The 22,607-nt window shown below is 43.6% G+C and overlaps 1 protein-coding gene across 1 annotated transcript in view; it reads left to right on the top strand.

Moving 5' to 3' along the window:
* The window catches only part of LOC137522770 (zona pellucida-like domain-containing protein 1), a 35,250-nt gene extending 12,853 nt beyond the window's left edge, over positions 1-22,397 (top strand). Inside the window, exons 5-11 of the mRNA XM_068242831.1 lie at positions 2,603-2,675; positions 5,972-6,066; positions 15,053-15,145; positions 17,263-17,422; positions 17,513-17,594; positions 20,505-20,528; positions 22,147-22,397. Coding sequence (XP_068098932.1) covers positions 2,603-2,675; positions 5,972-6,066; positions 15,053-15,145; positions 17,263-17,422; positions 17,513-17,594; positions 20,505-20,528; positions 22,147-22,250 — 631 coding nt within the window. The 3' untranslated portion in view covers positions 22,251-22,397. The remainder of the gene's footprint in view (positions 1-2,602; positions 2,676-5,971; positions 6,067-15,052; positions 15,146-17,262; positions 17,423-17,512; positions 17,595-20,504; positions 20,529-22,146) is intronic.
* Positions 22,398-22,607: the final 210 nt, after the last annotated feature.

The raw sequence follows: 22,607 nt of genomic DNA, 5'->3' as shown, positions 1-22,607 counted from the left end.
CAGCTGCTGCACCTCCACATGCATGAGAGGTGGCTTGTTGGCTGCCGGAAGTGCCCCTGATTCTTTCCCTCCCTCTGCAGAGGATTGCAGAAGCTTTAACAGCAGAAGGGAAAGTGGGGCACGTCTGATTATCTAAAGGGGGCACATCTGGCTATTTATAGTGGGGCACACCCCACTATCTAAATGAGGGAAGGGGGGCCGATCTGGCTATCTAAAGGGGGGGGGGCACATCTAGCTATCTATGGGGGGGCACACCTGGCTATCTAAAGGGGGCACATTTGGCTATTTGAAGGGGGGCACATCTGCACAGGGGAAGGGGGCACATTTGATTATCTAAACAGCATTTGTACATTTGACTCCACCCATGACCACATCCACATTCTGATGTGTGGCCATACACATTTTGTCCAGGTGTGGGCGCAAAAACCGTCTTTGTCCCCCGGCGCTGAGAACCCTAGCTATGCCTCTGAAGGCATTATATACAGAAAAGCAGAAAAACTACCAGTAATATGTGTAGGTCATATTTCTTACTCAGTCCAGTGTTCACAGTATCACATGGGCATATAATAACATAATGTCCAGATTGCACTGATGATAGTTGATAGATCTGTACATGAAGAGACTAATACTAGGTACACACCATAAGATAGTTTGGCAGAAAGATGGTTCGTTAATTTCCATCATGTCCATTTTTTTTTCCGATCGTTTTTTTTCTGATCGATTTCTCATAGAAGTGAATGAAAATTGATGAGTAAAGATAAGGAAATTGATTGGAAAATCAAAATCGGCTGAAAAATCTTGTCCTGTGTACCTAGTATAACAGCAGCACTGAATTTCTCCTGGCTGTACACACAATAGATTTTTCATGAAGATGGCTTAGAACAATTGGACAGCTTTTCACTATTGTATGTATGGTAATAAGTAGAGATGGGCCGAACGGTTCGCTGGCGAACGGTTCCCGGCGAACTTCGGTGGTTCGCGTTCGCCTCCCGCAGGCGAACGTTTCCGGAAGTTCGGTTCGCCCCACAATGCACTATGAGGGTCAACTTTGACCCTCTACATCACAGTCAGCAGGCCCAGTGTAGCCAATTAGGCTACACTAGCCCCTGGAGCCCCACCCCCCTTATATAAGGCAGGCAGCGGCGGCCATTACGGCCACTCGTGTGCCTGCATTAGAGAGAGTAGGGCGAGCTGCTGTCTGTCTCTCATAGGGAAAGATTAGTTAGGCTTAGCTTTTCCTGGCTGCATACCTGTTCAGTGATCCTGCCACTGCATACCTGTTCTGTGAACCCACCCACCACTGCATACCTGTTCAGTGATCCTGCCACTGCATTCCTGTTCTGTGAACCCACCCACCACTGCATACCTGTTCAGTGATCCTGCCACTGCATACCTGTTCTGTGAACCCACCACTGCATACCTGTTCTGTGATCCTGCCACTGCATACCTGTTCTGTGAACCCACCACTGCATACCTGTTCTGTGATCCTGCCACTGCATACCTGTTCTGTGAACCCACCCACCACTGCATACCTGTTCAGTGATCCTGCCACTGCATACCTGTTCTGTGAACCCGCCACTGCATACCTGTTCTGTGAACCCACCACTGCATACCTGTTCTGTGAACCCACCCACCACTGCATACCTGTTCAGTGATCCTGCCACTGCATACCTGTTCTGTGAACCCACCCACCACTGCATACCTGTTCAGTGATCCTGCCACTGCATACCTGTTCTGTGAACCCACCCACCACTGCATACCTGTTCAGTGATCCTGCCACTGCATACCTGTTCTGTGAACCCACCACTGCATACCTGTTCTGTGAACCCACCCACCACTGCATACCTGTTCAGTGATCCTGCCACTGCATACCTGTTCTGTGAACCCACCCACCACTGCATACCTGTTCAGTGATCCTGCCACTGCATACCTGTTCTGTGAACCCACCACTGCATACCTGTTCTGTGAACCCACCACTGCATACCTGTTCTGTTCAGTGGACCCGCCACTGCATACCTGTTCTGTTCAGTGGACCCGCCACTGTATACCTGTTTAGTGAACCCGCCACTGCATACCTGTTCTGTTCAGTGAACAGTTTGGTGTGTCAGTGTGAAGCAGTACCTTAATTACACTACCTGATTGATGTATACACATGCAAGATGTTTTAAAGCACTTTAGGCCTGTCATTCAGCATTCAATATGATTTCTGTCCTTAAAACGCTGCTTTGCGTCAAATCCAGATTTTTCCTGGGGACTTTTGGCGTATATCCCACTCCGCCATGCCCCCCTCCAGGTGTTAGACCCCTTGAAACATCTTTTCCATCACTTTTGTGGCCAGCATAATTATTTTTTTTTTCCAAAGTTCGCATCCCCATTGAAGTCTATTGCGGTTCGCGAACTTTAACGCGAACCGAACCTTCCGCGGAAGTTCGCGAACCTAAAATCGGAGGTTCGGCCCAACTCTAGTAATAAGAGGAATGCTGTAGAGTTAATTCAGTTGTGAAATAATGTATACTAAATATCTGCGTTGTGAGGTTTTTTTTCAGCTCACTCTCAGTCTCTTGTACACACATTTGATGCATGTTTTCTTTTTTCCCCTTAGATCATTTGGATCTGCAGTGGTGAATACAAACAATGGTAGCTTTATTAGCACTTTGCGAATGGATATTTTCAGTGTAAGTTTGAGTCAAAGACCCTTTTCAAAGCTACTGATACACTTTTTTAATGTTATTCACTAAAAATGACTGTGACAGTTCAAAGACAATTGCTGTGTAGACTACATGCAGAGCAACTTGTTTTATTCTATGGTGGGGAGGAGGTGTCAATTGAGCATTGAGCAAGCTGCAGTAAAAGCTCCCTCAAGTATATTGATTGGTTTCAACATAACAGATCACTTATGAGTGCAGGGCCATACACATGCCTGACTTAAAGTGGACCCGAGATAAACTTTTACTCATTGCATAATTGTGTTCCTTTGATATAGTTTATAGGGCATTCCTCAAGCCAAATACTTTTTTTGTTTTGTTTTAATACTCTAATTCCCTAGAAACTAAACAAGCCTCGCCCACAGGTTTTACACAGTGCCTTGGCTATGTAGCAAGGGCTTATGGGAGCTCAGTCTGGGCAGGAGGAGGTTACTAGCCATTGATTTCAGAGGCAGAGGGGAGGAGGGAGGAGGAGAGGGGACTGAATTTACACACAGTCAAGCTGATAGCATCTCCAGCCCTCAGCCTGTGACAATGTGACAAACAGAACATGGCTGCCCTCATTGTATCACAGGAATAAATCATCATAAACTTTTGAAGCTATTTGCAGCTAGATTTGCTGTGTAAACTATCTAAACTTTAGATAAGATATATAGACAAGTTACTTGTTATAGTTAGTTTTTCATCTCGGATCCTCTTTAAGTCGGCTGAGGTGGGCGATAACAACCGCTTAAGTCGATAACCAGGCATGTGTACAGCAGCCCCCAACTTTGTGATGCTCCCCCGACCACTGCGTGACGTCAAGTATGCCCCACTCATAGTCCCTCCTTCGCATAGCAACACAACGCATCGTCAGCTACACAACTGACACGCGTGTGTGCAGTCCAGCCCAGTGATGTCACCCAAGGGGATCGGGTCCTGATCTCCGATGAGTGAAATCCATTAACCTCCTCAGCGGTATGGACGACTATACACGTCCATCACCGCCGGAGATCGCCGCTCAGGCCCTGCTGGGCCGATTTGAGCGAAATAAAAAGCAGCACACGCAGCCGGCACTTTGCCAGCCGTGTGTGCTGCCTGATCGCCGCAGCTCTGCGGCGATCCGCCGCGAGCAGTGGCGAAAGAGGGTCCCCCCAGCCGCCCGAGCCCTGCGCAGCCGGAACAAAAGTTCCGGCCAGCGCTAAGGGCTGGATCGGAGGCTGACGTCCATGACGTCACTCCGCTCGTCGCTATGGCGACGATGTAAGCAAAACAAGGAAGGCTGCTCATTGCGGCCTTCCTTGTTTATTCTGGGCGCCGGAGGCGATCGGAAGAACGCCTCCGGAGCGCCCTCTAGTGGGCTTTCATGCAGCCAACTTTCAGTTGGCTGCATGAAACTGTTTTTTTTTTATTAAAAAAAAACCCTCCCGCAGCCGCCCTGGCGATCTTAATAGACCGCCAGGGAGGTTAAAGGTGTGTACGCTTCTTTAGTTGGCTACATCAGAGGACATCTGTACATACACTAGATTATTTACCTGATACCAACACAAATGATTGTTTCAGGTGACACACATCTAGAGTACATATATAAGTTTACTGATTGTTCCTTCTTAACTCAAGACAGGGAGTCTTCATCTCCTTTCATCTTCACCAGTCTTCATCTCCCTGTTATAAGTAGTTTAAAGGGAATCTGAAGTGAAAATAAATGTGTGATATAATGATTTGTATGTGCAGTACTGCTAAGAAATATAACATTATTAGCACAGATATGAGTCTCATATTGTTTACAGTACAGGGAGCATTAAGAAATTTCAGTTATCTATGCAAAGGAGCTTCTGTGAGCTCTGTGACTTTATAAAGTCCTGGACAGCATCTTTTGAAGCACTTATCTCAAATGTCTCGAATTTCTTTTCTTTGTTTATGGTTTTATTGCAGAGAAAAATTCAAAGGATCAGTAGCCTGTTCTGTGAAATCATTTAAAATGCTGAGTGTATTGTGGAAACTGCAATTTTTAACCGGTTCAGCGCCGCGGTCCGAAAATCTCATGCATCCGAGCAACGTTCACCTCCCATTCATTCGCCTATAACTTTATTGCTACTTATCACAATGAATTGATCTATAGCTTGTTTTTTCCGCCACCAATTAGGCTTTCTGTGGGTGATACATTTTGCTAAGAGCCACTTTACTGTAAATGCATTTTAACAGGAAGAATAAGAAAAAAACGGAAGAAATTCATTATTTCTCAGTTTTTGGCCATTATAGTTTGAAATTAATATACGCTACCGTAATTAAAACGCATGTATTTTATTTGCCCATCTGTCCCGCTTATTATACCATTTAAACGATGTCCCTATCACAATTTATGGTGCCGATATTTCATTTAGAAATAAAGGTGCATTTTTTCAATTTGCGTCCATCACTATTTATAAGCTTATAATTTTAAATAATATAATAACATATTCTCTTGACATGCATATTTAAAAAGTTCAGACCCTTGGGTAACTATTTATGTTGTTTTTTTTTTTTTTTTTAATTGTTGTTTTTGTTTTTTTTAAATAAAAAAAGTGTATGTGGGTAATTTTTGGTGTGGGAGGGAAACTGCTAATTTTAAATGTAAAATAATGTTTTTTTTTAATCAAAAATGTATGTGGGTGCAGTTTACTATTTGGCCACAAGATGGCCACAGTGAAAAAAGTCCTAGATGCGAACCAGCTCGCATCTAGGAACTAAAATGCTGAGGAGTTGTTTCCTGGGGGCAGAAATACCGCGCTCTCTGGAGAGAAAGCGTCGGTATTTCTGCAGGGAAGTTAGATCGGTGAATGGGAATTATATTCCCATTCACTGATCGGGGGGCTAGCGGCGGGCAGCGGGAGCGCGCGCGGGGGCGCGCCCGATCGCGCGCAAGAGCCGGCGGCAGCACCAGTGCCTATCTGGACGAGGAAGCTCGTCCAGATAGGCCGAACTGGTTAAAGAATGATGCGATGTTATAAAAAAAAAAGCTATATACCTGAAATTAAAAATATGACACTACTTTCTTTTCTACTAATGTTCTATTAATTGTCCGTACTACACAACCAATTCATTATATCATGAGTAGAAAACACTTTGAAAGCTCATTGAAAACTACCAAAAAGCATAGTTTATACTACAGTATATGTTCAAATCTAAAGGTGTCCTAAACGTTAATCATTTTTAAAAAAACATTTTCACCCAGTGCTGATGATGTGGGTGGAGTATATGTGGGCAGGATTCAAGCTTAACAGCTTCCCTTGTCTTGTAATTAACAGGATAATAATTTCACTACTGCAGTCTCAAATGGATCAGTTTTTACCCTACTGCAAACAGTATATGTTCAAGTAAGGAGTAATAGCACAACGACAAGGTATGTACATTTATAAGTATTTTGATCATTTTAGCAGACATTTTTAACAAGGCTGGTAACAATGAACATAGGTAGCAACCAATATATAGCAGACACCCCACTGTGCTTGGGTCCCAACTGCAGGAAATATAGTAAATGTACAATTTGGTAGCTATAGTCTTCAGCTATCATTATTATTGAGTTTGATACTGTTGAGTACAGTATATACTCGAGCATAAGCTGAGTTTTTGGAACCAAAAAAGTGGCCCAAAAGCGGGGGTCTCGGCTTATACTTGAGTCACAACCAAGTGTAACCCACTAATGCTTCTACCATATGTGCAGATCAGTGAAGTACGGTAATATCTGTTCCCCTCAAGTGCCCCCTCGACTATACAGTGGGTTGAAAAAGTATTTGGCCCCCTTGAAGTTTTCCACATTTTGTCATATTACTGCCACAAACATGATTCAATTTTAATGGAATTCCACATGAAAGACCAACACAAAGTGGTGTACACATGAGAAGTGGAACGAAAATCATACATGATTCCAAACATTTTTTCCAAATAAATAACTGCAAAGTGGTGTGTGCATAATTATTCGGCCCACTTTGATCTGAGTGCAGTCAGTTGCCTATAGACATTCCCTGATGAGTGCTAATGACTAAATAGAGTGCACCTGTGTGTAATCTAATGTCAGTCACAGCTGCTCTGTGAGGGCCTCAGAGGTTGTCTAAGAGAATATTGGGAGCAACAACACCGTGAAGTCCAAAGAACACACAAGACAGGTCAGGGATCAAGTTATTGAGAAATTTAAAGCAGGCTTAGGCTACAAAAAGATTTCCAAAGCCTTGAACATCCCACGGAGCACTGTTCAAGCGATCATTCAGAAATGGAAGGAGTATGGCACAACTGTACACCTACCAAGACAAGGCCATCCACCTAAACTCACAGGCCGAACAAGGAGAGCGCTGATCAGAAATGCAGTCAAGAGGCCCATGGTGACTCTGGACGAGCTGCAGAGATCTACAGCTCAGGTGGGAGACTCTGTCCATAGGACAACTATTAGTCATGCACTGTACAAAGTTGGCCTTTATGGAAGAGTGGCAAGAAGAAAGACATTGTTAACAGAAAGCTTAAGAAGTCCCGTTTGCAGTTTGCCACAAGCCATGTGGGGGACACAGCAACCATGTGGAAGAAGGTGCTCTGGTCAGATGAGACCAAAATGGAACTTTTTGGCCAAAATGCAAAACGCTATGTGTGGCGGAAAACGAACACTGCACATCACTCTGAACACATCATCCCCACTGTCAAATATGGTGGTGGCAGCATCATGCTCGGGGGGTACATCTCTTCAGCAGGGACAGGGAAGCTGGTCAGAGTTGATGGGAAGATGGATGGAGCCAAATACAGGGCAAACTTGGAAGAAAACCTCTTGGAGACTGCAAAAGACTTGAGACGGGCAGAGGTTCACCTTCCAGCAGGACAATGACCCTAAACATAAAGCCAGGGCAACAATGGAATGGTTTAAAACAAACATATCTATGTGTTAGAATGGCCCAGTCAAAGTCCAGATCTAAATCCAATCGAGAATCTGTGGCAAGATCTGAAAACTGCTGTTCACAAACGCTGTCCATCTAATCTGACTGAGCTGTTTTGCAAAGAAGAATGGGCAAGGATTTCAGTCTCTAGATGTGCAAAGCTGGTAGAGAAATACCCTAAAAGACTGGCAGCTGTAATTGCAGCAAAAGGTTGTTCTACAAAGTATTGCTTCAGGGGGCCGAATAATTACGCACACCCCACTTTGCAGTTATTTATTTGTAAAAAATGTTTGGAATGATGTATGATTGTCGATCCACTTCTCACATGTGCACCATTTTGTATTGGTCTTTCACGTGGAATTCCAATAAAATTGATGCATGTTTGTGGCAGTAATGTGACAAAATGTGGAAAACTTCAAGGGGGCCGAATACTTTTGCAACCCACTGTATATGTGAGGGATTATAACGTGCAGAATTAGAATGTGGATCCCTGGGTCCACTCCATTTGGTTCTGGTGGGGGGGGGGGGAGGCAAAACCAAATGCACACACTGCTCCACTGTGTAAAGCTCTGCACATGTGGGGGGAGAGCCGAAATACATGTACATATGGCTCTACTCTGGGGGGGGGGGGGGGGGGGGGAGGCAGTGGGTGACAGAGATGTATATATATATATATATATATATATATAAAGTCCAGAGGTGGTCAGCAGCTCAACAGACGGATAACACTCTCCTGGTGGTGTGCACGCAATTGGGGGTGCCCAGTTCCCCTGAAGTACAACAAAAAATCCAGAGAATTGCAGCACACAAGCTCAGTTTATTGAGCAAATAATGCAGCTTACAGCAGCACAACAGCAAACGTTTCGGCTGTCCACAGCCTTTATCAATGCTAATCAATACAAATCACATGATCAGTTTTATACCTGCAGGGAAATGACATCATTACATCACATGATCTCCCAATCAAGGAAGTAAACAAAACAGGAAGGCAATAAATTGCATATGCACATACGGCAGTCCATAATACATAATCCACTTATCTGATCCCAGACAATCTTATGTAGAATAATGTCTTATCCAGACCCAAGAGTATCCTATTCGTTTTTCTAGAGAAAATCCAGACCTGAAAATTATAAAAAGAGATGAAGGTCAAAGTCATGATTGAGACCTCCTGGGTGTAGACTACCCAATCTATCGATCCATAATACCTCACGTCGCTTTAACATCAATATTCTATCCCCTCCCCTTCTTGGTTTGGGGATATGGTCAATGATCATAAATTTAAGGTCTACATCTTTGTGACCAAACTCCCTACAATGGCGAGCTACAGGTAAGTCAGAGTTGACATTCCTGACAGAGCTCCTATGTTGTGCAATGCGATCCCTCACCTTTTGGGTGGTTTCCCCTATGTAATTCAGTCCACAGGGGCATCGCAATAAATACACAACATAAGAGCTCTGGCAGGTCAGGTGGAATCTGACACCATATCCATCCCCAAATGTCGAGCCTTTTATAACATGGCGGCACTCACTACAGGATAAACAAGGGAAACTTCCCACTCGTGTCGAACGCAAAAAAGTAGATAGACTCTTAGGGGCAGGACCAGTGTCGGCATGGACCAAACGTGTACCCACTGTCTCGTTCTTCCTATACGCAGGGATAGGAGGCAGAGAAAATTCTGGTATTTCCGGATAGGCATCCGCAAGCATGTGCCAATGTCGCCTCACACTTACAAGTACCTTATGGGAAAAGCCACGAAACTGGCACACAAAAGGAAGACGTGCTTGGGTACACTTTTGTTCACTTGGAGAGGAGTCGGGCTCTATGACACGTTGCAACTTCTCTTGTAACAAAGATTCAGGGTATCCCCGCTCCGAGAGCCTCTCACACATCCGCTGTCTAGCCTGTGCAGCCTGTGTCTCATCCGAGACGATCCTATTAACCCGCATCAGCTGGCTCCTGGCTACAGAGCGGAAGACAGCGGGTGGGTGGTAGCTCTCGAAGCGGAGAAGTTGATTCCGATCGGTCGGTTTCTGGTACAGATTAGAAGACAGAGAGCACCCCTGTCTTCGTATGGTCGTGTCCAGGAAATGAATTTCAGTTCTGTCATGGACAATCTCAAATCCAATATTTGGATGAAAATTATTAAGTTCTGAGTGAAAGGACATGAGGGATCCAATGTTGCCCCGCCATATCGCGAAGACATCGTCTATGTAGCGCCACCAGACGCGACAATGTCTGGCGAACGCTACATTAGAATAGACATATTTGGTCTCAAAATCGTGCATAAATGCACCTGCGAAAGACGGAGCGACATTGGATCCCATAGCTGTGCCCCGCTGTTGAAGAAAAAATTCCTCTTTAAACATAAGATAATTGTTGTCCAACACAAAATGAAATAAAGTTTCCATGAACTCCATTTCCTGGCTGTTATATTCATCACTTTGTCGAATCAAATTCATACACGCCCCAATCCCCTCGTTTTGTGGGATCGACGTGTATAAAGATGATACATCCCATCCAACTAACCAGATATCCTCAGTTGTATCAAATGTAATTTTGGATACCCTGTTTAGAAAATCGGTGGTATCTCGTAAGTACGAGGGTGTCTGTCTGACTAGGGGAGAAAGTATTTTGTCCAACAAAGTGGCTGAGGGAGCAAAAACTGACCCTATCCCAGCCACAATTGGACGTCCAGGTGGTGTTGTGGGAATTTTGTGGACTTTGGGCAGGGTGTAAAGGACAGGAATTACAGGATTTTGTACAAACAAGTACTCACTTAAATCTTTTGCTATAACACTTTTCCTGACAGCCTCATCCAAAATACATTTCAATGCAGTTTTCAAATGTGGGGCGGGGTTACCTGGTAGTTTCTTATACACATTTTGATCAGACAATTGGGAATAAATCTCTCTTTCATAATCTATTGTGTCCATCACTACCAGGGCCCCGCCCTTATCAGCAGGCTTCAAAACAATATATATATATATATATATATATATATATATATATATATATATTGCAGAGGAATGGGGGGCACAGATGTCACACCCCGGGTTACACAGTAATGCAGCTAATCTGCCCAGCATGAGCTCACACACAGCATGCCGTCCACTTTCCCTCTGCTTGACTGTAATTTGCCTGCAGGGAGGCTTAACGGTCATGCCCAATTGCTTACTTGCTATCCTTGACACTCGAGGGGACTGTAAGTGCTGCAAAACATATTGTGTGAAAGTATGTGGTAACCTATAGCAACCACTTTCACTGTCCTTCCATTTCAACGTGACTGAGAAATGTATTAATTAAATCTTTAGCTAATTGCCCTAGGAAAGACACACAATGCCAACAGCTAAAGTAACTGGAAATGTTAGCACAGGCTAATTACATTTATTAAGGTTCTCCTGACTGGCAGTACAGTGGAGAGTATTTATACTTATTGTATTTCCAACCTTCGGCAAATACTCGGTTCAATAGTTTTCCCCTGTTTTAAATGGTAAAAGTTGAGGGGTCGGCTTATACTCGAGTATATAAGTACTTGTTTAATTTGCTCTTTACATGAGTGAAAAAAATATGAGTGTCTAGAGCTAATTCTAGATCAGTCCAAAACAGGTCCCATGTATACATGTATATGTGAGCCAGGCTAGATCTTGAGGTGCCAGTGTGCTGAGACCTGAACGTCATGGGTCCTCGGTGCTGCACTCACCAGCCTGGACTGACTTGCACTGACTTCACCACCAACCAACGCCAACCCCCGCCCCCCCTTCCTCCCCCCATACTCTTGCTGTAGTACATTCAGGCCTGGATTTACATCACAGGAGCCTATAGGCACAAATGTCCTGTCGCCCCTAGACTTTGCCCTCCGTGATCCTACAAACACCCGACAAACCACAATGCAAGTGTGCTGACTGGCCAAATTGTCACTTCTCCCTTATTTCCCCAGCCCATCATAGGTAGCTACACAGGGGCAAACGCAGGATTTTTAAGGGGGGGGTTCCTGAAAGGTCCAGAAGCACGTATGTCCCCAAGTGCTTCCGAATACAGGTGGCTCCATACTGCCCATGCACAAAAGTGCGCTGGCGTATTACGGAGCTGCCTATCTTTGGAAGTACTCAAGGACACAAGTGTTTCTGAGGGCTTCTGGTAGCAGCAAATGTGAACGGGGTACAGCGCTGGAACAACTCCTAAAGAGAGGAACAGGAGATAGACTTAGTTTGGACAATTCAGTGGAATATGCTACATAGTTTCACATAGCGCAAGCGATACCCATATGATGCAGGGATATATGCATCTGCGGAAGATGTCGGCGCTACATAAATACTAAATAATAATATTTTGCCTCACCAGGATTGCACTTTTATTTAGCTTTCCTGTAAGACAAGAACACACAGTCAGCTCTAGGGGAAGAGGGAAACAAAGGTGAATGAGGGAGGGCTGGTGCACACCAAGAGTGCTTCTGAGCGTTTTTCAAATCAACAGTGATTTGAAAAGCGATTGGCTTATGTTACCCTATGTGGGTGTTCCCACAGCAGCGTTGTGATTTTTTCAAAATCGCAGGTATACTGCATGTAGCATGTTTTTGAGCAATTCATTCAAAAATCGCTCTGAAAATCACTTCACAAAATCACACTCACAAATTGCTAGCAATTGCTATTGTCATTTTGGCGTTGCACTAGCCCAGAGAGAGGAGTGGAGAAATTGAGAATAGCCTGAGATGGAGCAGAGAACTTATCTGTATTGAAGTCCCACATCACACAGGCTACTTGCCTGTAATCGGACTCCTGTCCCTGTCAGTCTCTCACACAAGTCAGAAAGAAGCCCTCCTGGAGTCTAGGGACTGTCAAAAACTTTTCAGCGTGTTATCCACACCTTATCCACACATGCAGTCATTATAACAATGGGGAGAGACCAGACAGATGTTTGCCCACAGACCCTGAGTCCAGGCAAGCTCTGCATCATGCCTGTGCATATTTACCAGCTTGCCTGCACTCTAATTTCATCATGTCTGACACTTCTGTGCTGTGGAGAGTCCAGGACTCCATAATCAACATTCTCTCACTGCAGGCTGCATCTTCTTGTGAGGGTTGTGAGGGGAAGCCCGGCTGCCTCTCTCATTCTATTAGCTGGAGGGAGGCACCAGAAGTAAGAAGGGAGGGAGAATGAGGCTGTTTATATTATGCGGGCTTCCCTGGCTGAATACACAGCTCAGTGCAGGGGGGAGGTTCCAGACACCCGGAATAGCCCCCTGAGTTCGCCAGTGCTACAGGTGGCTCTTAGCATTAGGTAGCCAGAGCTATCCTCATTATTGAGTAGCTAGAGGTGCCCCCAAGTATTAGGTAGCTAGAGGTGCCCCTGGGAGATCTGGTCAGTGGAATGCCGCACGAGACCCGGGTGAGTAACCTCTCATTTACACTCTGCTTGGACTGTGTATAGTTTAGGCAAGAAATAGGCACTTGGGTAAGGGAGTGAGCAGCCTTTCCATCATTAGATGCCTGTAGGCAAGTGCCTACAGTGCCTTATGGTAAATCCGGCCCTGAGTACATTGTTGAAATAACTGTCTTTACTATTTTACCTGGTTCATCTTGTTATGCGCTTTATACTGGCAACGCATGCAATTCCTACGTGATGTGAGTTGCACTATGTGTGTAACTTGCTGAAAAATTGCTGTGCGCTATATTCACATTGCAATTTTACCTGATTTTAGTGAATAGACCTCTGTGTGTGATCTTAAAGACTACCTCCAGTGTAATTTCACATACAAATAAAAGCAATTAATGTTCTCCATTTAGTGTCCTTATGTAGCTTCAGGGATTGAAAGGGAATGTAAATTACCCATTCACTGGAAAATGCGATAATTGTTAAACCTTGCTCCCCCCCCTTCCCTGTCGTAAAACTTAAAGAAGAACTGTAAACAAGGGTTGAACTTCATCCTAATCAGTAGCTGATACCCCTTTTCCTATGAGAAATCTTTATCTTTTCTGAAACGGATCATCAGGAGACTCTGTATGGCTGATATTGTGGTGAAACCCCTCCCACAGTGTGATGTCAGGACCATGGTACTGACATCCCACTGTGGGAGCCTTGTTGCAGTATGGGAAATAACAGCTGTTTCCATCCACCAAAAAAGCAGCATCTACAGACATCAACTGCCAGCAGTATAGATGTCACCATGTGATAAATATCAGAACGTAAATCAGGGAGAGAAAAGATTTTACAATGGGCAAACACTGACTAAATAATTTATAACTAATTATTGCAAAAATTAAGCACTTTTTTCATTACGTTATTTTTATTGTAGTTCTTGAAGTTCAGAGCTTTGCCCACAACCAGTCAGTGGCCTCCTATCAAGCCATGGTTGCTGAGCTGGGAGTGGGCCGTAGCAACACAGGAGGGCGTGGCCACAGAGTTGGAAGTTCCCATTCTCACTAGAGCGATTAGTAGGTGATTCCCGCTAATCGCTCAAGCGCTAGTGCTTTTTAAAGCGCTAGCGCAATAGAAACCTAATAGTAGTGATCTCACTGCCGCAATTTCTGCCGATTTTGGGCGTTTTTGTGATTAATGGCAATCGCAAAACATGTTACCTGCAGCATTTTGTCGCGATTCTCAATCGATACTTTTTTTGTGCTTAAACAAGCACTGATCGCGATCGTTGGGAATCGGGGGAGTGTACAGTGATTTTACAATGCTGATCGCAGTGAAATCACCAGCACAATTTGCTACTTTGTAGTGTGAATAGGTCCTAAGCTTCAACAGAGAGGCTTCGGGCAAAAACTGCTATAACATTTTTGCTGATGGAGGTATAACAATTATAGCTATTTTCCAGTGAATGGGTGATTTATATTCCCTTTCAATCACCAGCTTTACATTACAGTACTATATTACACTGGAGGTACTCATTAAAAGTGTTGCACAAGTATAAACACTGTGCATGATCACACTACACTCCCAGTCTCTCAAAATTATAAGTGGCTGGATAGTGTAATGGGCTCTGCCTCTTGGATAGACGACCTTGGTTTGAATCTTGGCTCTTCCTATTCAGTAAGCCTGCACCTATACAGTAAGAGTTCTTGGGCAAGACTCCCTAACACTGTTACTGCTCTAGTGGCTGCTTCGCAAATCGCTTTGAGTCCAACACGAAAAAAGCGCTATACAAATACTGGAATTATTATTATTATTATTTTTATTATTATTATTATAACATTTTGACTAGGTAAAGTTCATTAGTAACTGCTTCAGTAGGCAAAATTGTTTTCTTCTCTGCAAATCTCTATTGACTAGGCTAACCAGAATGCTGATCTGCTGATTAGTTTGTCATCTGGCAGTTAATTGATTGGAGGTTCAGGAAAAGTTAACGATTAACAGTTTTCTTGTAACTATGCTCAGCTCACTTGAGTTTTTTAAAAATAATTAACTACATTTGCAATGTACGCAAAAAGATAGTTACATAGAGGTGTCTTTTTAATTTCTCCACAGCTACAATGTATTACTGGATCAGTGCTTTGCCACTCCTTCCCCTTACGTTTCGCCTCTACCAGCCCAAGGAAACAAGTTCGATTTTTTTGTTGGGTAAGTATGCACATCTTGCAATATGTGATGTAATATACAAACAGGTCATTTGCAGGGTCCGGTGCTGTTAGATTATCAGAGTTACAGCGGTTTTATGGTTAATTAGACACTCTGAACTGAAACACGCATAATGTAAGCCTCATACACACACTACAGGGTTTTCAGCAGAGGTGGCTGGTTGAGATGGTCTTTACTGAGAAGTCTCTAGTCTCAAACCCTGTGGGCAGGGGTGTAACAATAGCATCAGTGACCCCTGCAGGGGCGGAGGAGGCCCAGTCCTGGGATGCAAGGGAGAATGGCAGCAGAGTTTCATACTGTACCTTGTTACCACGGAGGGACAGGCCCTCTTCACTAGTGTAGCCGCTGTACAGCCTATCACCCAGCGACTCGCAATGTTGGGAGCCGCTAAGTTAGTGGCTGCATGGCGGCTATACTAAAGGGGAAGTTAAGTAGCTCTGTATCCCTGCCAGAACCAGATACAGTACGGGGGGGGGGGGGGAGGGAGGGATTTGTGTGCTGCATACACGTTTGGGGAGGGGGGTGCAGCACACAGCAGCATGTGGAGGTGCCCAGACTGCCAAATTTTGCGGTGTGGGGGTGGTGGGGTGGTTAAGTCATGCCCCTGTCTTTGGGTGACTTGTACACCCCTTTAGACATGTCAGTAATTAAAGGGATGCGCTGGCGACACTTATTGGGTCCTCCAGGTGTTTACACAGTTTTTACTGGTTGTCTTGATAACAAGTTTTAGTCCTGGGCAACCACTGACATTAGATCTTCACTAAATACGCTGACCGCACATTCTAGTCACTGCTCTAGAGCTCTGCCTATGTTCTACTTTATTACATGCCTGGTGTTTCTGTCACCTGCTATAGAGGTGGTAGAGGTGGGAGTGGTTACACATTCCCAACATGCCTGCAGCAGTGCATGATCCCTTTGTGATGATGGACAAATTTTTGGAAAAATTAAAATAAAAAACTACAGAAATTGCAGAGGTGTAAAAGGATGCATAAGATGTTACTTCCTGCTTTAGGCAGTCATCTTAATCAGTGACAGATAGATAAGAATTGGCTAATACATGCTTGGGTGGGGTTTCAGGGTGCCAGTAATCTATCCAATATGTTTTGGGTTATGGAGCAAAATGGAATGTCTGGAGTAAACATATGCAAACAGGGGGAGAATATACCAACTCCATGAAAGGAAAACATCCTGGCGGGGAATCTCAGAATCTAGGGTTACAAGGCAAAGGAGCTAACCACTTTGCCTTTGTGATATAGCATATGTATAATGTAATTTATCCTCTAGCAGGGATGCCATAGGAATATGAACCACACAATTTTTTTGTTTTTGTAATTTTGGATGTTGAGTGGAAGAGTGGGAGTTTCTGCCAAGCTAATTTTTTTCATGTCATCTGTAAATAGAATAAACGTCTTAAAGTACCAATGTACTGGTAAAGTGTGTGTGTGTGTGTGTGTGTGTGTGTGGGGGGGGGGGGGGGGTTGTTTGCATTCTTTTCATACCTTTTGTATATGTGGTGCTATGACATACTGTATGTCGCTGCACCTTCCTTTTTTTTTTTTTAGTGCCCCCTGTGGGTCACGTTCTGCTCAGTCAAAATCTTTGACTGGTAAAGAATGTCCAATAAGGGCATGGAGGAAGTGGTAGTTCTTCTCCTAAGACTGCCCCTATCTCCCCTGAGCACTCCCATTTGAACCACCCCTCCTGCTTTAATGATTAAAAACCTGTTAAAAAATAATCCACCACCCAACTCACCAACTCTGGGTTCCCATCACTGCTTCTTCTGTCCTGTCAGCTTTGCTGTTCTGCCACAGTGTTCTCTTATATATGCAGGCATCTTCACAGCAATGGCTTCCGGTGTAGTGCTTCCGGGTCAGCGCTATTGCTATGAAGTTGCTGGCATTTAGGAAAGGACACTGCAGCAGAATGGCAGAGCTGCCCAGGACGGAAGAAGAAGCAGCGATGGGGACCCGGAATATGTAAGTTGTGTGGTGGCTTATTTTTTACACAGCTTTGAAAAATAAAGGTTAGGAGTACGTTAACTGCTTCTTTTACTGATGCTCACCAACCAAGTTAAATTAACCATCTTGTTTTTTCTCCAGGTGCAATGTATCATCCAATGTTAATGTTACCTCAAATGGCGTTAGTAAGTCTGCCCAGTTTTACTTTAAGGCATTCCGCTTCATGCAGCACAGTGGGCTACCAGCATCATCCATATACATAAACTGTTTTACCAAACTTTGTGACCCAGCCACGTGTCCTGTAAGTTCCTCTACATGCTTATAGTGAAGATTTGTAGGAGATGTAAATAAATTTATATTTTACTGTTGTTGTTTTTTTTCTGCAATATAGAAATGCACTGGTTCAAGAAGAAAGAGAGCTGCTCAGAGCGACGGAGATTCACTTGTTTCCTATGGCCCTATCACTTTTGATGGTGAGGATAGTTTGGTTTTAGGGTGTATACTATATATGGAAATTAGTTTTATTTTTTGTATCAACCAGCAAAAGAAAGGTATTTTTTGCATGGACTTATTTATGAAAGGGGTATATTTACTCCCTTATATGTGTTACATACTTTGGCCTCAATTCACTAAGATGATGCCGGAGATAATAAGGCAAGATAAAACTTACCTCCACACATCGCTCTTGCCTTATTAAGGTGTAGAGATACGTTTTCTCAGTGAGAGAGTTATCTTATCACTTCAGTCCTTAATATAGTTATTTTCACACGCAGTTAATTAACAGCTTGTCTTTAACTTTAGAATTCTGGAGTTATTTTAAGCATTGAAGAGTTAACTTTAGAGACCTCATCTTAAATTAAAGACAGAAGAGTTAACTTTAGGTTTGCCTGAGGTAAAATGTTTCCTAAATACTACATGCCTTATCACCATGGTAATAACTCTAAAAAAACTTTATCAAAGACAGGAGATAAACTTAGTGAATTGAGGCCGTTGCCTCAGCAATATCTCTCATGTCAGGTAATCTGTATTTTGGCATCTGCTGTAAACTAGCTGTTAAATATTTAACTATGCATTTACAGTATATACAGTAGAACTGATATATTTTTCTTGCCAATTTACAGAAAGCATTGAACAAGTCACATCATTACTTGACCCTCAGTGAGGCTTACAATGGAATATCCCTGCCAGGCTGCCACATTTGAGGGCCTATTGTGAGAGAAAGCAGAAAACATACCAATATTTTTTTTCTATGGAAACAAGAGCACTTCCGTGCAAATATAGGGAAAACATAGAAATGTCATGCAGATAGTGTCATGGCTCAGAATTAGGGATATATTCATTAGTCAAAGATAGAAATCAATCTGAGTTAATCCCAAATGTTAATCGTTTTGGACTAGTCCATCTCCTCATAGGGGTTTATTGATATTTCATTTATTCTTTAAAAAGAGTAGTTCCTGAAGAGGATCTACAATGCTTGCCTTCTTCCCTTCTCACTTGCACACAATTGGACTAAGCAAATGCTCTTCAGTAAATGTTTTTGAAAATAAAGAAAACCCCTGAGAATCCCCCATGAGGAAAGAGCAGCTGCAGATCATAAATTAAACCTAATGGAGGAAGCCTGAGGAATCTTCGGCATCTCTTGTGCTGCAGGGAGAAAAAAAATGGCCCAGAATGCACAGCGGCTTGTTCTCAGCATAAGGTTTATAAAGGAGTTATGGAATCAATGGGTTAGAAGTAGCGTGGTGGCATTATGCTTTATTTACAGTGTAAAATGTTTTATATATATATTTTTTAAAGGTACTTTTTCATTTTAATATAATTTTTATTTTGAGTTTGATCCGACATTAACAAATATCAAATCAAATACAAACAAATCTGTCTTCCATAGACATTTTTCCAAATCAAATCGACAATAACATTTTGAGTTCTTGATTTATATTGAATTATAAAGGGATGTGTCACGATATAGAATAGTGGCAAGCCATGGCCTATGTTGTTTACCACAGAGCAGCTAAATGGTGATCAGAGTGATCACTAATCTTTGTTTATAGAACAGGACCCGTACCTTCAAGGCGATTTTCACAACGATTTTTTGAGCAACAAGCAATCGTTTCCACGATCTCGCAACATGGGTACAGGCACGCAATTACATGAATGAAGTTTGCCGACTGCCATGAGTGAGCATATCTTTAAGATCTCCGACGACTCCCACGCAAAGTACCGCGATAGCTTGACTTCTCGTTCGCGCCTGTCATGTGCTGTCGCGTGTTCTTGCAGGCAGGGAGATGTATCGGGGAACCTCGTTCGTCGGGAAGCATCACTGGGAGGTTCCCTGATCCATCGTCAGGTGAATGTAATCATCGTCAAGTGATTAAAACAGCATTACAAAACAGTTATCCCTTCTATGGAGTGCTATGGATATATTTGTAGTGAGCATATTGATAATGCACTTTTCTTTATAAGTGAACTCAGCCTTCAATGCTTATCCACCTTGGCGGTAACCCCGAGCTACAGTCGGGGCAGAAAACTGCAGCTCAAAGCGGTAACCCCGACCTACACTCAGGGTAGCCGCCGGAGGTTCAGTGCAGAGCAATGCACGCAGCGGGCATTTTAACTCACCTCCTGGAGGATCCCAATGTCGGCCTCCATTCTGCTTCCTTTCCTCCGAGGCTGTGCTTCCCCCTGGTGAGATCGCCTTCTGTCATCATGACGACAGCCGGCAATCTCACTATAGGGTTACAGTGCTACCCAGAGGACGGAGGGAAAACTGCAGCGATGACCTTGCTTGACCTGCAGTACTCCCCCGCTGAGGCTCAGTTTTGCTTTTGGCGACCGAGTCTGTTGCCAGCTACTGTGCCTGCATGGCTCTGGTGGCGCGCATCCTTGTTCGGGCTTCCATTGCCAGGTGCATTCTGCACAGGCGCAGTACAAGAAAATCTCTACTGCATCTGCGCAGGACGCTCCCGATAATGGGAGCGCAAACAAGGACGTGCTGCCAGGGCCATACATGCACAGTGGTCGGTGTCAGGCTCAGTCAAAAGCGAAACTGAGGCATGGCAGGGGACCGGAAGACCGTTGAGTACTGGCGCGGGCACAGGGCGACTGCAGGGGGGGCGGTAGAAGCCCCAGGTAAGTAAAACTGCCTTTTGTTTATCTGACTTAATTATCCCTTTAACCCATTCATAACATGGATAAGAGTGTGCCAGTTTCTCAAAATTTTCTAAATAATACATTCCGTGTGGAGAAAATAATACAGCTCAGTGTTAGAAATGATGCTGTGCTTTTAGCAAACAAAACATTATTGGGGAATTTTACATACAGAGGATCTATTAAGTCTTATTTTTTCTGTGATGAGCTTTATATTGTTGACTTTTATTTTACAGTTGGAAGTCAAGCCTTCAATACTGGTACGTATTCCTTATAAACAAAAACATATATACTTATGAGTGTATGGGTGGATAATTTTTTTATTGGCACTGCAAAGGTGTATTAAAATTTTTGATTTTTATTATGTGAATTTTTCTATTTTCTGTTGCTTTGCAGTTAGTAGAGACCAGTTGCATAAACCAAATGTATAGTTTTTATATACTGTATATCAAAAACCAAATTTTTTTAATGGCGTGCTTGAAGAAAGGACATGCAGAAAAAAGGGCGTGGCTGGAGAACGAATTGAAGCAGGCAGATAACGAAATCCAATAACGATAAACATCATTAACAAGATTGGTCAATGGTAAATACCGTTTTAAAGGAATACTTAAGGCAAAAATAAAAAATGAGTTTTACTCACCCGGGGCATCCCTCAGCCCCCTGAAGCTGGATGGTGCCCTCGCAGCCCCGCTTGGATCGTCCTGTCCCCGCCGGCGGCTACTTCCGGGTTCGGCGACAGCCGCCGACAGGCTGGGAACGCGGCTGATTCTCCGCGTTCCCAGCTGCTATATCACCCTCTATGATGCTATAGCTATAGCAGCATAGAGGGTGATATAGCGGCTGGGAATGCGGAGAATCAGCCGCGTTCCCAGCCTGTCGGCGGCTGTCGCCGAACCCGGAAGTAGCCGCCGGCGGGGACAGGACGATCCGAGCGGGGCTGCGAGGGCACCATCCAGCTTCAGAGGGCTGAGGGATGCCCCGGGTGAGTAAAACTCATTTTTTATTTTTGCCTTAAGTATTCCTTTAAAACAGACGGGAAATCAAAATGAAAAGATATTTACTTTAAAACATAATTCAAGGATACAGCTTAACGTAACCCTACTCTCACACAGAACCCTCCCCTGGTGGTGCCTAAACCTAACCACTCCCTTGGTGGTGCCTAACCCAAACCACCCCCCTGGTGGTGTCTAACCCTAACAGCCCCCTGGTGGTGCCTAACCCTAACCACCCCCCTGGTGGTGCCTCAATACCTTCCCTGGTGGTATCTAACCACCCCCCGGTCTAACCTAACCAACCCCCTGGTGGTGCCTAACCCTAACCACCCCCCTGCACAAACACCCTTACACACATAGAAACGATAATACATTTGATAACTTAAAATCTGTACAATCAACAACATAATATGACAAAACTATAATGTTGCATGTTTCTAAACGGATAACACATTTCAAAAACTTTAATGTTCTAATGTTGACAACGGTATTTATCCCGCGCCCTTTTCTGCTTTGGGCACCGTAAGAGCGATAAATGCATTAGAGATGTGATAAATGCATCTCTGCTCTTCCTTTTCAGTAAGCCAGCACCTATTCAATAGGAGACCTTGGGCAAAACTCCCTTGCACTGCTAATGCCTAAGAGCACGCCCTAGTGGCTGCAGCTCTGGAACTTTGAGTCCACCAGGAGAAATGTGCAATATAAATGTTCTGTGTCTGTCTATCTGTTAGAGTCTATGGCGGCGCCCTTTTTTCCTGCTACCTTTTTATGAGTTTTTGAGCCATGCTTATACTAATACTTACTGTACTGCTTTTTTAGGATATCAGAATAGCTAATGCCGTAATCTGCACACAAACTAAAGCAATCTTCTTTTCATTGCACACAGGAACAAGTCAAAAAGCTGCATCACAGACAGGACATGTCATTGGGCTCATCATTGCTGTGATTGTGGGACAGATTGCTGTCAAAAACACTCTGAAAACATATTGATCTGTGCTTGTGTTAGGTTAGGCATAATCGATGCAATAATTTAATTATATAATCAGCAGCACTGAAATAATCTGCTATAGCTTCCTAATGTATTACTTGTTAAGGCTTTGCACATGTTTGACAATTGTATATTGCTTCTTAGCTGATGAAATGTTAGCATTTGTTAATAATACAATTCTGCCTCATATTGTGTCTCTTTTTATTTGTACATGATACGATTAAATTGATGGGTTTCCAATTTTAAATATGGAAAGTCTACGAGCTTTTGATGAATCTAACTTATGCTGAAAAATCTAATGTTGAGTTGAGCTTGGGGCACCTGCAGAAGCTGCAAAAATTGTGCCAGGGTGGGTCATT

Source organism: Hyperolius riggenbachi, chromosome 6 (genome assembly GCF_040937935.1).
Source record: "Hyperolius riggenbachi isolate aHypRig1 chromosome 6, aHypRig1.pri, whole genome shotgun sequence".
Taxonomy (NCBI): domain Eukaryota; kingdom Metazoa; phylum Chordata; class Amphibia; order Anura; family Hyperoliidae; genus Hyperolius; species Hyperolius riggenbachi.
Note: the sequence above shows the minus strand (reverse complement) of the source record. Positions and strands in the feature narration are given on the sequence as shown.